The sequence below is a fragment of the Vicugna pacos genome, chromosome 2 (genome assembly GCF_048564905.1).
Source record: "Vicugna pacos chromosome 2, VicPac4, whole genome shotgun sequence".
NCBI classification, from domain to species: domain Eukaryota; kingdom Metazoa; phylum Chordata; class Mammalia; order Artiodactyla; family Camelidae; genus Vicugna; species Vicugna pacos.
In genome coordinates this window covers 52,728,625-52,746,333 of record NC_132988.1, presented here as the reverse complement: position 1 = coordinate 52,746,333, position 17,709 = coordinate 52,728,625, and the positions used below count along the sequence as shown (strand labels likewise).

General features: G+C 33.9%; 1 protein-coding gene across 20 annotated transcripts in view; it reads right to left on the bottom strand.

The window, feature by feature from the left end:
- Positions 1–17,709, bottom strand: part of STPG2 (sperm tail PG-rich repeat containing 2) — a 436,638-nt gene that overhangs the window by 264,722 nt on the left and 154,207 nt on the right. For all 20 annotated transcript variants that reach the window (XR_012060157.1, XR_012060155.1, XR_012060156.1 and 17 more), the window contains exon 11: positions 7,163–7,322. Coding sequence is in view for 9 of the 20 variants with exons in the window: in XM_072940179.1 (XP_072796280.1) it covers positions 7,163–7,322 (160 nt within the window). In the remaining 11 variants the exon portion in view is untranslated. The remainder of the gene's footprint in view (positions 1–7,162; positions 7,323–17,709) is intronic.

The window sequence follows — 17,709 nt, the reverse complement described above, 5'->3', positions numbered from 1 at the left end:
ATATCAAATAGTATCTTTCTCTTTCTTGCTTACTTCACTTAGAATGATGATCTCCAGGTCCATCCATGTTGCTGTAAATGGCATTGTTTTATCATTTTTAATGGCTGAGTAGTATTTCATTGTATAATATACCACAACTTCTTTATCCAGTTGTCTGTTAATGGACATTTAGGTTGTTTCTATGTCTTGGCTATTGTAAATAGTGCTGCTATGAACATTGGGATGCATGTATCTTTTTGAATTTGATTCCCTCTGGATATATATGCCCAGGAGTAGAACTGCTGGGTCATATGGTAAGTCTATTTTTAGTTTTCTGAGGAATCACCCTACTGTTTTCCATAACGGCTGCACCAAACTACATTCCCACCAACAATGTAGGAGGGTTACCTTTTCTCTACACCCTCTCTAGCATTATCATTTGTGCACTTTTTAATGATGTAGGCTTCACTTCTAAATCTAGTTCTCTCACTATTGCCATCTCTGCAGTTTCTTCCTCCACTGAAGTCTTGAACCCCTCAAAGTCAGCCATGAAGACTGGAATCAACTTCTTCCAAACTCCTCTTAATGCTGGTATTTTCAACTCTCCCCATTAATCACAAATATTCTACATGGTATCTGGGAAGATAAATTCCTTCTTGAAGGTTTTTAATTGACTTTGCCCAGATCCATCAGGCGAATCACTATGGCAGTTATTCCTTACAAAATGTATTTCTTAAATAATAAAACTGGAAAGTTAAAATTACTCCTTGATCCATGGGCTACAAAATGGATGTCGTGTTAGTAAGCAAAAAAAAGTATCATTAATCTCACTGTATATCTCCATCAGAGCCCTTGAGTGATCAGGTACATTGTCAATGAGCAGTAGTATTTTGAAAGGAATCTTTTTTTTTTCCTGAGAGGTAGGTCTCAACAGTGGGTTTAAACATTCAGCAAACCATGTTGTTACCATATGTGCTGCCATCTAGGCTTTGTTATTCCATGTATAGAACACAGGCAGAATAGATGCAGCATAATTCTTAAGGGCCCTAGGGCCTAGGATTTTCAAAATGGTAAATAAGTATTACTTTCAACTTGAAGTCACCAGCTGCATTAGCCCCTCTCAAGAAGAGTCAGCCTGTCCTTTGAAGCTTTGAAGCCAGGCATTAATTCCTCCTCTCTAGCTATGAAAGTCCTAGAAAGCATCTTCTTCCAATAAGGGGATGTTTTGTCTACATTAAAAATCTGTTGTTTTGTGTAGGCACCTTCATAAATTATCTTAGCTAGATCTTCTGGATAACTTGCTGCAGCTTCTACTCGTTGCTTCATCTTGCACTTTTATGTTATGGAGATGACTTCTTTCCTTAAACGTCATCAGCCAACCTCTGTTAGCTTTACTCTTCCTCTGCGGCTTCCTCATCTCTCTCACCTTTACAGGGTTGAAGAGAGCCAGGGCATTGCTCTGGTTGAGGGTTAGACTTAAGGGAATGTTGTGGCTGATTTGATCCTCTATTCAGACTACTCAGGTTTTCTCCGTATCAGCAATAAGGCTGTTTAGCCTTTTTATCATTTGTATGTTCACTGTAGTAGCACTTTTAATTTCTTTAAAGAGATTTCCTTTGCATTCACAACTTGGCTAATGGAGAAAGAGGCCTAGCTTCCAGTCTATCTCAGCTCTCAACATGCCTTTCTCACTAAGTTTGATCATTTCTAGCTTTTGATTTAAAGTTAGAGACGCGATATTTCCTTTCACTTGAACCCTTGTAGGTCACTGTAGGGTTATTAATCGGCTTGATTTTAATATTGTTGGGTCTCAGGCAATAGAGAGCCCTGATAGAGGGAGAGAGGTGGAGGAACTGCTGGTCAGTAGAGCAATCAGAACACACACAACATTTATCAAGTGTTTGCCATCTTACATGGGTGCAGTTCATGGCGCTCCAAAACAATTACAATAGTAACATCAAAGATCACTGATTACAAATCACCATAACAAATATAATAATAGTGATAAAGTTTGAAATATTACCAAAATATGATACAGAGACAGGAAGGAGCTAAATGCAGTTGGAAAAATGGTGTGGACAGACTTGCTGGACACAGCATTGCCACAAACCTTCAATTTGTTAAAAATGCAGTATCTGCAAAGTGCAGAGTAAAATAAAACAGGTATACCTGTCTTATCTCTATATATAAAACCTATATAATTTCACTTATTTTCTACACCTTACCTCCCATATCAATAAACTAAGTCCATTTTTAACTTCAGACTGATTGTTACCCTTTATGTTATTAAATATCTTGCATCAGTTCTTTCCTCCCCTTTTTTTGCATACTCAGTCCCTCTTCTCAAATGAAGCTTTTCCCAGTCTTCAAACATTCTTTCATATGCAAAAAGTGAATAATTCAAACAGCTAGTAATCTATACACAACATATAGGATAATTTTACCTATAACATAGTGCTTATTAATAAACTGATCATTCTCAAATTATATATAAGACTTTACTTGAAATATAGAGTACCCAAAAAGCAAAAATAACCTGAGATTAAAAACTAATGAAGTTAGCTCATTTTCAGCAATATAATTTCCATCATTTTAAATAAAGATAAAAATTAACAAATCCACAAAATTGATCTGATTTTTGCCTACAGTCAGAATTATCTTGCATTTTAACAGCCCAAAAGCATTTCTGGAAGCCATAGAAAAACAGCAGAAAATTACATATTTACTGCAATATGTTAGGCAAGTGGGATGAACTGCATTTTGATAAACTCCAAAGTATTTCTGAAGCTATAATATAACAAGCCACTGAGAAAACAGAATAACTCATTTTCACACTACACTGATTTTTATATCAAAGGTATCGCTTATGTTTATTTAAAGTGAACAAAAATACCTTCATAGTGTATGTTCAATTAACTTCTAAGATGAATTATATTTGTTTCCTAAAGTAATTTCCCATGGGGATGTGATGTAGAAATCACGTTATTTTCATTAGAAATGATCTATACTTTCTACATAGAGTAAGTCTCAGTACCTGTTATGTTCAGCCTACAAATGTTGTCTCAGATGCTATGTTTTGCTGAGTCTATCATTCATTGAAATACTTGATTTCAATTAAAATTGTGCTTTAAACTTCAATTGTTTTTCTTCATTTAAAAATCTTAAATTTTTACTCACTATAAAGTAGTGAATGTTCATTTAGAGAAAACAATTAAAAATTGAAAAGCAAGCCAAAATCTTTAACAAGTCTGTTGTTTACTCACATAATGCATTTTAAGTGAGGCCTTCACTGATAACATTTTTTAAACTGATGCAGGACACACAATGAGAGTTCAATCCTTTTCTCTTATTTTTCTCCCGAGCATTTATAACCACCTGGTATTCATGCTTTTTCTTTCCCTTCCTTGGTTCCTTCCCTCTTTTCTCCCTCCCTTCCTTCCTTCATCTATCAATCCACTGATCTATTTCTTCATTCATTTAGTAAATGTCTCAACCCTAAAATTTCATTCTGTGAAAGAACAATGTTTAGGTTTTGTTCACTGCTCTGTCACTAGCCCCTGGAACAGTGTCTAATACAGAAGAGGCTCCCAGTACATATTGTTAAATGACTGATCAAATGAATCCTACCTTGTTACCAGGCTTAAACAACATATACCATTTTAAATTTTTTCATAGGACTCTATTCAGTTTTTGCATTAGAATTAACTAAACCTCATTTTTCTTACAGTTAGGGCATTTGAAACTTTTTATTATTTGTGTTCTTGGATGACTACACTTGATGCTTAAACTTTGCACATATTAATAACTGTTTCTTAGGGTCATATCGGAAGTAGAATTTCAGAGTTAAATGGCATGTACATTTAAAACATTCTGCCAGAGAATTACTGATACTACTTTATACTTCCACCATGATGTATGAGAGGCCCTAATTTTCCACACCCTCAATGTTTCATTTTCTGTTTAAATTTGCTGAGTATTTTCTTCCTCTAAATGTCCAAAAACAGATCAATATACGAGATAAAATAATGTTTAATTCCTTTTCTACTTAACAATTTTACTTTACCTGAGCTGGATCAATCACAAAGTCATTTACATATCCTTGAATTAAAACTCGGTGCATAAGAGGAGATTGCTTTATAATGTGATACACCTCATTTAATAATTTCTTCATTAAATGACTGTAATGTGTTTTTATTGGTTACACAACATTTAATGGTATATAGTATACTGATTGCAAATATACTTCCCTCTTTAATTTAGACTAATGAAAATGAGTTTTATCCTTCTTAAATATCTTCAAAGACTTCATTTATAAATAAAACAAAATCACTTCTATACTATTAATAAAAGTTCGAAAACAACTTGAAATAAATATATGGCTGTAAATTGTTGAGTGATTGAATGAATGTGCTATAAGTTTTGTGAGTCCCACGAGAAGACTATTATTCATGTATCAACAAACTCATAACTTCTAACACATCATTTATCAACCTCAGTTCTTAACACTTTTTCCTCCAAATATAAGATAGTCGGTAATTAATTTTAAGTTGGCAATTATTTTATCTATAGGTAGAAAGATAACAATATAAATGTACTTTAAGTTCTATAAGGCAAAGCATTCAATTCGGAGTGATGTCATGACTCAAGAACAAATACGCGTATCATGTTCTGCAAATTAATTCAAACAATCTTATAGTTTCACTTATGTGTGTGTGTGTATACACACATAATAACAGAAAATAATTTTATCTGACTCATAAAGAATGTGATATAAAACCCAAAAAGGCCCTTCTCATTGGTATTGCTATTGGTATTAGGGTAAAACAAAATTACCAATGTTTAAATGACAAATAACGGGGTTAAAAAACACTTTTTTTCTTATTTTATTTCTAAGAAGATATGACAGGAAAGGATATCATTCATAGGATAAACACTGACACAAAGCATACAACCAACAGAACTATTATCACTGTACCTTTTGATTATAGGACAATGATTTTTTTTAAAAAATCAGAAGACAACAAATTAGTTGTCCCCAGTGAAAGTCAGATAATATTAAGAACTGTAAATAGAAGTGGGCTTTTCGTATTTTAGAATCAAGACATTTGTCATATTCATCAATAAAAATCTAATCCAAATAAGAATCAACAAAAAGTGAGAAATCTGTCTAGAGAGTTGATAACATCAAATTTGACTTCTTTTCCCTGATTGGATCAATGTAACAGAGAGTCTGGACAAATAGCAGTTAATTTTCAATTACCAAAACAAAGCATGGATATTAACTGAATTGGCCCTGGTCACCTATTAAGTCTATGTTAGAGATGTATTTGGACTCTATACCTAAAACAGCAGATTAAATTTAAAAGAATGAACAGTTGCATAATCATTACAGCATCTACATATGGCAGAGGCAATCAAATTTCATACATCACGGCATCAGGTAATTGCTTCAGAAGTCCATATTTTTTTTCTTATGTGGTAATTATAGAGGCATGTGGAATTTCTGCTATCATTTCTTTGAAGTATAGGCTATTTTAAGATGCAGGATGGCAAATGATGAAATATTGGTTTAAACAATGTGATAAACATTTTTTATCTAGCAAGCTGGCTACTTTACAGTTGTATAGCGACTTTGACAGTCCATATGTCTTTGACTTCCAAATAATAATTGTCTTCATAATGAAGCTATTTCCCTCTCTCAAATTCTTTCAGAAGCTACTGTTGGCTTGGCATTAAGAAGAAACATGTTTCTTATTATAAGATTTTATACTTCTAAGGGGCTTAAGGGGTTCTGAAAATGACTCTGAAATACAGTCTTATTAATCTTTACTATTCTCATGAGAGCCAAGTAGTTGGAAAATATTATCCCAATTTTATAAGAGAAACTAATAAAACAATTAGTGAATTTACTTGCCCAAGGCTAAACATTGAAACAATGAAAAGTCAGAGTCCCAATCCTGGCACTCAATTGAAACTCTTACTATGATTTCCATCTGTAATAATTTTTATGGAGAATAGGGTAAAGACAAAGAAGAAAAAAAAATCTTTAAAAATTATGAAGATCAACCTAGTCTACCTCAAGAGACTCTGGAATACATATTTATTTGCTACATGCTTGATTGTGCTTGGTCATGGTGACTGATGGTACCTGAACTTCAAAGAACCAATTTCCCTGCACCAATTCTGGGTAACCACATATTGAGTGTGGTCAGGGACACACTAAAGGTGTTTGAATTCTACTTTGAAAGAAAGCTGAAACCTGACAAAATCAACAATGGTACCATAACTCAAGAGAAGAACAAGATAATAAGAAAAGTTAAACTTGGACTTAAAATGGACCTTTTAGTTGGTAATATATTCAATTCTTGAAAGACAATGAAAAACAAAGCAATCCTCTATGACTCTCAGCATCTCCAAATATTTTAATTTGCTTGACCTGTTGTATTCTCCTGCTTTGATTTTCCATTAAAAACTCTCAAGTGTCTCTATCCTGTTTCATTTTTTTTCTTCACAGTCTCATAAAGATTCATTACAACAGTCTGGTTGTTTAGTGGCAATATGTTTGTAAATTACTGTTGGAAACTATTGTTCCTATTCTCTGTCTAGTTCTTCGGTGTGAAATGTGTGAAATAACATACTTACTGATTTATCTTCATTAATAAGCAAAATTATTTCATTCAATTTTAGTACAAAAATGCTATTCGTAATAGCTAAACTCATCCCAATTTTAAAAATCAAAATTATTTTTGGAATTTCAACCACCCAAATAAATGTTTACCTTTTATACCGCTGCTTAATACTTGAGGAAAATTAAAATGATTCCATTGAGACTGGAGTGATGTATACCTTGTATGCAGCTGATTTCCAAATCAGTAGTTATTTGTCCTCTAATAACTGTAGCATATTAAGAGTTTGATGTTTTTTCTTTAATAGCAAATGACTTGTTAGCTTTAGCAAAATTAGTAAAATTGTCTTTGGTAAAATTAAGACAATAAAAGTCCAAACAAATCTTCCTACAGTTGAAAAACTAATCTAAGATCTTTCACTAAATAAGCAGGTTTTTCTTGAACTGCATACTTAAAACAGACATGGTAAATGCAAATGTATGTTTACAATTGTCTATTTTAATAAGGAAATCTTAGTTTTTTTTTCCCATATCTTTAAAGTGACAGCCTACACTTACCTGGTCCATCAGTGATTTTGTCCAGACACCGAGGAGTTGTGCTAAGAAAGGAGGCATGTTTTATTTTAGCCACAGAACTACGAGGTGGCATGTATTTATGCTGAACTTGAGACATCTCATATGATTTCTGAACATCATAGGTGCCTGGTGCTGGAATACCCTGAAACAAATTTCAATAGGTAAGATTAAATATATAGAAAATTTCCAAAAAGACATAGCATAGATGCTCTCACTAAGCAATGGTATACACAGAAAAACTGGAAATTTTTATTTAATCATTAAAAATAGAAATCTAAGAGTATGATTAAATCTATGCCCTTCTAATAAAAGTGTAAATTCACTTGTCAAAATTTAAGATAAAATAAACACAATTATGAAATATAAGTTACATTTTAAAAATAGCCATCATAAACTCTAATTTTCAAACTTCATAATGAAAATCAAACTTTATACAGAAGTGAGAGCAGTGATTATTTGTCTTCTTAAGCAGCAAAACTATTCCTGCTTTACTGTCCAAAGTGAGCATACTTTACTTATTCTACAAATGAGTCTTACTTCATTTTTAACAGATTTCAATTAAGTTAAAAGGCTTCCCCTTTCATCACTTATGGCTCTTTACATGCTCCACAGTTACATTAACATTTCTAATCAACATAAACCACATAGATATTAATAACGGCAATAATAATTTTAATCTAAATTAAATTTAAAAATCATGTATTTGTTGCACAATTAATGCCTGTAAACCATTAGCTAATTACCTCAATGAAAACTTTTTCAACTCATTTTCTTCAAATTACTTTAAAATACAACATATTATATATAACAAATCTGTTCATCTGTACTATGTATAAAGACCATGGTGTTTAAGTTTTAATGATTCTGGCAGGCAGGACACTTGTACTGTGGCTAAGGGTGTAGACTCTAGCACTAAGACTTCTTTGGTTCCAAACATTTGCTCCTTACTTGCTGTGGGACCCTAAGCAAGCCACTTAACCTCTGTGATCCTCAGTGTCATCTGTAACCAGGGAAACAACAGAAATCATATCATATGTCATAGGGTTACTGTGAGGATTAAATAAGTTAAAACAAGTAAAATACTTACCTTGGTCCCTGATTCTATAAAAGGGTTAGCTAACCTTACTATTCTACAAAAGCTAATTCTAACATAAAAAACAAGACTGAACAATCAGGGTCTAGGCTATGAGAGAAGAATTTTCATGTTTCAAATAAGTCAAACAAATTCGGATACTGAAAAAACAAACTTTTGAAGTCCCTCTAGAAGCCATACTTTATAAAACATACTTTCTCCTGTTCCTTATATCCCTATTAACACCCTCAAGCATATGCCCACAACATTATCTTCCACTTCCAAAGAATCACTAAATATGGTAAGAGTACTGATCATGACTAGCGGAGGAGATTCTTACATGAAACCCCATATTTCTGGTTTAAGGACTGTGTCAATCAGTAAATCAACTAAGAAATATCAGCAGTTATTTTCTCCTTGCTGGCATCAGGAATATATTTAGTAAAGGTAGGCTGAGGGTAAGCATCGTAGCAACAGTTCAAAAAAGATGACATTTGGGTCTTTTGAGGCTGCTTCTGCAGTATGTAAAAGGAAAGTGGAGCACAAAAACGCAAAGAAATCATGAGTACACAATGTACCCAGAGTATCTGGGAAAGCTTTCCAAAGATCTTGATTACCCTACTATGCATTTTCATTTTCTTATCAGAAACTGTCATCGTTCCTGCTTCCCTTAACACTGTCTGGAGTCACGTCACCACCTAGTCCTCTTCCAGTTCCGAGCCTAGATATAACTGACGGGTTTGGCTGCTGCCATGCAGGAAGGAAGCTTTTTTTTTTTTTAATGCCTTGAAGCAAAAGTAAGAAATTGCACAAGTAATCAGTTTTCTTCAACAACAATGTGTTTCCACCAAGGAAATTTCAACAAACTAGTTACCCTAAATTTCATTAGATTCATTGGCTCCTCTACCAAGTGAAAATATACTGCCCTCATTCATGACCACCCCTTTTTATGGCATTTTTACACTTCTCTGAAAACTTATTCCCTATTTGTGTCCTTTATTGATGTTTATAGGCTCTTCTCACTCATCTTCAATTCTCTGAACAAGAAATTAACATGTCAAGTAAATTTCCTAGGCATTAATTAATTTTCAGGACTTAAAACAAATCTGAAATCCTGTCTAGTAGCAATAACTTAGACATACTTATACATAATACTCTACTTCATTTTAGGAAAAAATAGTATGTATAGATAAGATCACCAAATCTCTGCTGGTGAGCCTTTATACATCACAGAAAATAGGGAAGGCTGGTGATGCGTGACTATAATAGACATTTCTCATGCCTTTTTTTAACCCAGAATCTGACTCCCATTCCTGTGTTTGGGAAATTCCACATGCTTTGCAGCAGAATCTGAATCCCAGCACAAAATCTAAAACTATCTGATTCTCATTTTCCTGATCTAATTTTAGAAATCTAGGACAAGAATCTAGGTCACAGGCTTAAATGACAGCCTTTGAACTGGCAGCCAGTTTAAAAACAAAACAAAAAAAACCCAGAACATTTAAAATTCCATTTTAGATTTTATTTATTTTTTAGTTTAAATAAATTGAATTTTTTTTTAAATTCTATTCTAGTGATGGCGCTGGCAGGGCTAGCAGCTATATCCAGTGCTCAGAAGCAACAGTGGGAGGACAAACTGAAAGAAGCAATTAAGAGACTGAGGGAAAATGCCACAAAATGTCTAATGAAATAAAAGCTATGCCTCAAGGCAAATTAAAGTAAGTCTAAAATGTCCTGACTTCTTCATCTGGAAAACCAGGACCCTACCTAAAAATGACATAAATAACAGGGTTAAAATAACTGATGTATGCAAAATTCTTAGAATGGTGTCTATAAAAATAATGAATAAATAAAAACCTCAACTAAATATGGTCAGATCAGAAGGGGGAGGTCTCATACACTATGACAACTGCAGAGCCCAACAGGAAGAAGACCCTCTTCTCTCCTGACACGGACTCAGCCAATGAAATGCCACCAACTCTGTTTCCTATCATCCTCCGAACTTCCTTTTACTCTCTGGAAAGTGTTCTTCCCTTGCCCTGCAGGAACTTGCACGTGGCTACCATTGTCGCAGACACTGAATCGCAATTCTCTACTGATCCCAAATAAACCCACCTTTGCTGGAGAAATATCTGGCAGCCTATTTGTTTTAGGTCAACATACCTGATACGTAACAAGTACTAGTGTTTGCTTTCATTGTCATCATCATTACCAATATTATTATGTCTATTAATTGTGGAACTTTATGAAACCTCAGTGGTATCTCCCTTTCCTACAGAGAGATGCCAACAGGATATTTAAAAGGAAAGCTCCTAATATTTTAAGCCCCGAACAACAACAAAATCAAATTAGGTAAGTTGTTGGGAATCACATGAAGACAGTGAATCAGGCAGCTAAAAAAATACCACTGGTGGCAACCAACTTGAAAGAAACTTTGTATTTTGGAAAAACCTTTTCCCATACTTTGTGGTTTCATTCAATTATGTCAAGTTGAAGTCCCTGTACAATTCCCCAGGCCCAGAACTCCTGCATTAACCACTTAAAATCCAACCCTAACTGATCTATAGCCCCAAAGACCAGCTCCTCATTTCAAAAAATTCAAAAATTTTCCCATCCTTGTTTACTGCCATTTTGACATATGACTTTCCATATAGTCTCTAACTTGGACATATTAAACTACATGTATGCTCTGATGTTCCAAAACTTTGATTACCAAACACCAACAATTAAACCCCTCAGCCTCAGCAAGAAATGGAGCATTTGAATGCTGAGTTGTCTTACAAGCTGTAAGACACTGCAAATAAATACTGAACTTGAGTTTTAGGCTCAGTTTTATTCTGGTAAATTAAAGCTCTTTTAACATGTATTTATATTGCAATCCGCTTTCTTCTATATGGGCATTTACCAAGTCAGGGCAAGAGCTAAAGATTAGGTTTTTCATAGGCAGACAGATTATTCTAAGGGAAAGAGGAACTAGTGGAGCTTTCAAAGGTCACATAGTCTATCACAGCAAACTGAAGACTAGGGGAGCCCAAACTCATCACCTGTGCTTTACAATGTAGTAACTGCTAAGTGCTAGAGCAGGCAAAAGGACAGAGGTTTGGGCTGAAGAGACAGAATTCAGTCTACAGTCTAGTGATGCTTAGGAGCCAAACTCACACTAGAGCAAGGGCTGACAACAACTACAATCCTCTTCCTCAAGATACTTCCCACATTTTGAAACTGAATGGCATAAAAAACTAAAGAGTAAGCTAAGTATTTGTAAAGAGTAAGACTTGCAGAAAGAGAAGAGACCCTCAGGCACTCAACCAAAAACTCAGAAGGGCAACGTGAAAGAGGGCACAGAGCCACAAAGGCAGAGTGGAATCTCAGTCTTGCTGTGCTTAGGAGACAAACTCTCACAGCAGTATACATCAGGTCTAACAGTAATAGCTATAGAAAGAAATTCATACACTTTATGAAAGTTAAAATTCTAAGCAATTAAATCAGAACAACTTCTTTCAAGTTATGAAATAAATGTTTTTTCCACTTCTGCTTCTAGTACCATACACACACTCACACACTCACACGATGTTAGGTAGCATAATATAATAAATCACTCACTAGCTATGATTTGGACTAAAATAAACTTTAATTATGATTTGGGGTAACTTATTCTAGCTGTTATTTCATAGCCAAGTACATTCTAGTCTAAAATTTTATTTTAAAATTCCAAATACATGATTATTAAAAAGTCACTTAGGCCTTTTACAATGAAACTTGTCACATTAGTGAAGCAACTTAAGACAACATCAAGGATACTTCCCATCAAAGCTTCAAATCAAAATCTTTCATCAAATATATATGGTGAAAAAAATTATAGGCCGTAAATGTAGTGAAGTTTGCCTGAATATGCAGAAAACTTTGATTAAAGCAATTTACCAATATGTTTAACCAAGTTGTTTAATTTTGGCTTTATAAAGAAAGGCATTTCGGATGATAATCAAATTATCTTTGTTTTGAATATTGCAAATTATAATTACAAACATGTTACCCTTGCCATTTTTCAGCATTCCTAATATTCATCCTTCTAAACATACACCTTTTTAAGTATATGACTTAGAAAATAATGTGTTATTTTACAAAGAAAAGTATTTTAATATAGATATGACATAATGTTAATTGTAAATTATAGTAAAAATAGGAAATATTTATTCCATTTTCTGTATTCTCCTGGTATAGTGAAAAAGACCCTTTATCCTAATACTATTTTATGAAAGCAATTGTAATTGTCAGCTGTACCATGATTCTTCAAGGCTCAGTAAAGAATAACAAAAAATGCTGATGAACAGAATCATGTAGGCAATAAAACCATTGATTTCACCTAATTTCTTCAACATAACATTATGCAACTCAACACTTGAGTCACAAATTTCCAGTTGTCTGCTGTACATTTCCACTTCATTATTCTCAGATAGCCTTAAAATAAAACTCATTATCTTCCCTTCCCCAACTAGCCAACCATCTGTCCTTTCTCTCCTGCCTACAGTAACTCCTTATCTAGCCAGGCCTGAAAACAGAAAGCTGGCTCTCACTTTTTTTCACCTTCTTTCTCACATCTGAAAAAAAAAAAAAAATCAACCAATCAACCCTCTTTCCCTTACTACCAAAAAAACCCTGGAAAGCACTCTAAAATACTACTTGACATCTGTACTAACCACCTCTTTAACCTTTAGGTGTTCCAGTCTCAAACCTCTGGCATCCCAGCAGCAAAATAGTTATTGTACCAAAACACGGCAGACATCTGCTAGAAGCATTCATTGGCTCCCAAGTGTCTATAGGAAAAAAAATTCAGAAAATTCTCCTTGATATGCAAAGCCTTTCTAAATTTGAAGGTAAACTGACAATTTTAAAATTCAGTTCAAAGGGAACATCTTCCATGAAGAATTCTTGATCACTCTAGCTAGAATTGATATCCTTTACTTTTTATGAACACCTTTATTGTGGTATGATTCCTGTACAGTAAACAACACATACTTCAGACATACATTTTTATGAATTTTGATAGATGTAGACACCAATGAAACCACCACCACAATCAAGATAGGTAACATTTCCATCACTCCCCAAGAGGGGCAATTTTCAAACTGATATCCTTTACTTTTTAATTCTATTACTGTTTGTATAAACACATAAACATAAATAGCATATTAAACAAATATACCATATTTACTTGAACATCTCTTTCTTTCTTTGTCAATATAAGAGCAGAAAGAAAAAAGCCACCTGACAAGAAGGAAGGCAAGGTTTCCACAGATAAAAGATTCTGTGTACCCGACATATCTGCAGATCAAATTTTCTTTTATTCTCTCAAATTAAAAACTCACAGTAGGAATCCAGGAGCCTAGGGGCTCCACAGTAACACTGGGAATCTAGGTCCTTTCACGCTTTCTGTTTCACCACTTAGATTGGACTCTCATCCTACTGTTCTCAAGATACTGATCATAGCTCCTGCATAGCATTATCATTTCAGAAATAAAGGGACAGGACAAAAAGCAAAAATTGTGTTTAACAGCTGAAACACTTTCTAAGAGGAACTTTCCTAGAATCCCAAACCACTAACTTTTTGCTTTCTTCCCATTGGTTAAAATTGTGTCAAATAACCACCTAATAGCTATAAGGGAACTTAAAAAAAGTAGTTGTTTTACCTGGGCATTTTGTTCTTCTAAATAAAACTGGGTTCTGTTAGTAAGAAAGAAAAAGAAAATATATATGGGGTAGGCACCTAGTAATCTCACACGTAACTGCTGCCTTTGAGGGCACTAGAACCATAAAAAATTAACCCATTTCTAGAATACTATCTAGGATATTAGACTACATAAAAGGCTATTTTGACCCATGGCTTATTGGCTTAGTTGTCTAATTCTCGCTCCTCCTTTGGGTCTCAAATCTTCCCTGAATCTATTTGTTCTTTCAATAAGCTTTCAGAATACATAGCTCTTAAATTTGCAGCCACTGTTACACTTTGAATTAAACAAGTCTTTATTTGTTTATGTCATTCATTTCAATAGAAATGTAAGCTTCTTGAAGGTTCAGAAAGCATCTGTTTTGTTCATCATCATATCCTCAATGCTGGAAATGCCCAGAACACAGAACGTGATCAATGAGCATTTTTTAATCAATGAGTAGATATATGAGCTAACGAATGAATGAGTGAATGAATCTATCAGTATCTGTCTACCTCGAAGCTTTCCCTTTCATGTGTGCCCTTATCATTGAGTTTCTCCATAAAAGTAGGGTTGACACTGTCTTAAAAGTCTTTTCAACCCCTACCAGTGCTTAAATTTGCCTCAGATGTAAGCAGTTCTTTATAAAATGTCTGTTATGTAAAGACTGCTCAAGTACTGCTTTCCCTAAAGCAGAACACCAGCTTCTGGGAAAGATAAATGTAATTTATAATCTCAACAATGATGTAGAAGTATGGACACTTCCATTTAAACTGACCAAGGACTAACTTCCACAAAATCATTACAGTGTGTCTCTAGGTAGTTAAATTTGATTAATATTTTATGTGAAATGTATTTCTTTCTCTTTGCTATCAAAAAAGTAGACTTTTACTTTTGATGTTTGAGCTTTTCATGACCACCTCTGACACTGGTTTTATAGAAAAAAATGTGTATCTCAGCAGATTTAAAGTAAAACATGTGAACAGAAATGGCCTATATAACCTTTCTCTTCCTGTAAATGCTAATGCTACTGAGGCACAGAAGTAGATCATTGCTAGTTATACTAGCTCTGACTGACATATCATTTCTTCAGCATTTCATCAACTCAATAAAAATTCAAAAGCTAATTATTTTCTAAGTTGAATGTGAAAAGGAAGAAAGTTAATGTAAATTATTCTTTAAAAAGAACATGATTGCTCCCAGAGCCAGTTGGACAGATTTGGATAAGGCACTAAAAATCACCTTGATAAACTTAGAAAACTTACGAGAGGTAAAATTTGAATGTGATTTGTGAGTTATCTATGAATTTGAGTACAGAACTTTGAAAATTGTTCATTAACTGTAGAGAAATGTGTACAACAGTCAAATCAGTTTGTTATGTTCAAACTCTGTGAAATCAAACAACCCGTATTATCATCTACATTATGTTCAGTATGTCAAGAATTATCCATTGTTTAAAAAGAGGAATCATTTCAAGGTACTGCTACTGAAATATCACAGAACTTCAAGTCAGAATTGCTGGGTTATATTCATAGCCTTATTAATAGCTTCAAGAAGGCCCTCAAGGATCTCACCCACTCATGCAGTCCCCTTCTACCACGATGTATGCTGAAGGTCATGTTCAGAAATATTTAGCAGGTCACCGTGCAAAAACATGGCATTTTTTTTTTCTCTTCTTACGAGACTGGCAGTAGATGAATAGAACTATTCATATTTGGAAGTTGCCCCACCATCCCTAGCAAGCTAAGAGTGGGCAGAATGATCCAGGCTGGCTTTCTGTAAGCTAGAAATATCTTAGCATCCTATTACCTACTTCAACAGTAATTATGGTTATATCTAGACAGAGAAGAGTAAAAGTGATGACAGAGAGGAATAAACTACAAAAAACACGAAAAGAGAAGAGAAAAAGCAAATAACTGACAAGGACAGTGTGGAACAATAGGAAAGGAACATTGCTTAGACAGAGAGAGAAGGAGCTCCAGTACTGTTAACTGTACACAAAAATAACATTTTATGGCACATAGGTTGTAGATCTCTATAGCAAAAGACAACCTGTACATCTGAAATGCAGGGAATCTAATTATTCTCTCTTCATGTTCCCTAAACATATTTTCTGATAAATGAAATATATTATAATTAGCTCCTCTTCTTCCAGATGGTGCCTATGTGACAGTAAAGAATTGTGCAAGTTATCTTATACTTGGTGTCAAATTTCACAGCACATTTTTTTAGAAACACTATATGTTTGTTGACTGACAAAAATTTACTGAGTCTTTACTAAGCACTGGGATTAGTGTCCACCAATAGCAAAGATTATGGACTCTGAAGCTATTGCCTGGGCTCAAGCCCTGGCCTGGCATTTTTGCTAACCATATAACTATGGGTAAATCTTCTGTCTCAATTTCCTCACACATAAAATAGGTATAATGACACTAGTTCACATCCCCTTAGTGTTCTTTTAAGGATAAATGAATTAATATATGTGTAACACTGAGTGCCACGCACTAAGGTGAGCACTACTTGAACAACTTCCGGTTATTATTATACTTCATTATAAATATTTGAGTTCCTAATATCTCAAATATGTAGGTAGCACTTTATTTTTCCCCCAAATCTAATACAAGTGCTATTTGAAAGTAATATATTCTTCGATGTGATAAATAAATTAAATTTTAGAACAGTTAAAAATAATATCAATAGATCTGTTTCAAATGACAACATGTACTAAGACTGACATGAAATTGTAAACTTATGGCCAAATTTAACAAATATCTATATTAGACGTAAAAAAACCATTTATTAACATTACTGAAGAAATGTCATGCTAAAAAATCTTATTTTAACCTTTTCCCATGCATTTTAGGGTATTGTTTACTGAACAAGTTTAAATGTCTTTGTTATAGTTATGGAGAATCTATACTTCAATATATTAAAGAAAAATGTAAATTTTCTAGTCCCAGGTTCCGGTTTTGTGAAACACAAACATTTTTAATACCTTAAAGATATGACTACCTTGAGAAAACTAAATTTCTGATTTATAAAATCCTTAGCCTGTATCAATGCCTATACAATAAACAGATAAGTCAATTAAGCATGTACAAAAGCATGTGAAAAGGAAGACAAGTGTAAGAGAAGGAAAAGCTTGCAGTTTCAGTTTGGAAAAGCATCTCTCATGATGTCACTCCAAATTTTCCAGGGAATTCATGGCAAATATAAAAAAGAAAGAAAAATATAACAAACTAAAAGCAAAATGAAATAAGCCAAAAAAGCCAATAAACCAGAAGCAAAGAGGAGTATCTGATAAATTATATAGTCCAGAATAGCAAACAAAAGTTGGTAGACAATGCTTATCTTGTTTACCTGAAATAAGTAATACTAAATTGATAAAAAGAGAAGAGACGCTGCATCTGCCTCTACTGTCTGCTCCTGGCTCAGAGATCTAAAATCGGTATCACACAGTAATCCGTGTGATACAGTATAGATCATCTTGGATGCAATCTTTGATGCAATCAAGTACTGTTCTATTTTCCCTTCTATCACATTCCTGCATTTTAAATAACATTCTCATTGTAAAAAATTGAAATAAAAAGTTAAAAAAGAAACTCCCTCCCATCAACCCGCACAGTCTCACTTGCCAAACAGTACTGCTGTATCATTCTATGGTAGTACTTCAACCAGCCTTTATCAATGAACATTTAACTCATTTCTACTCTTGTGCTGTCATAGACAGTGACAGAATAAATGCAAATGTG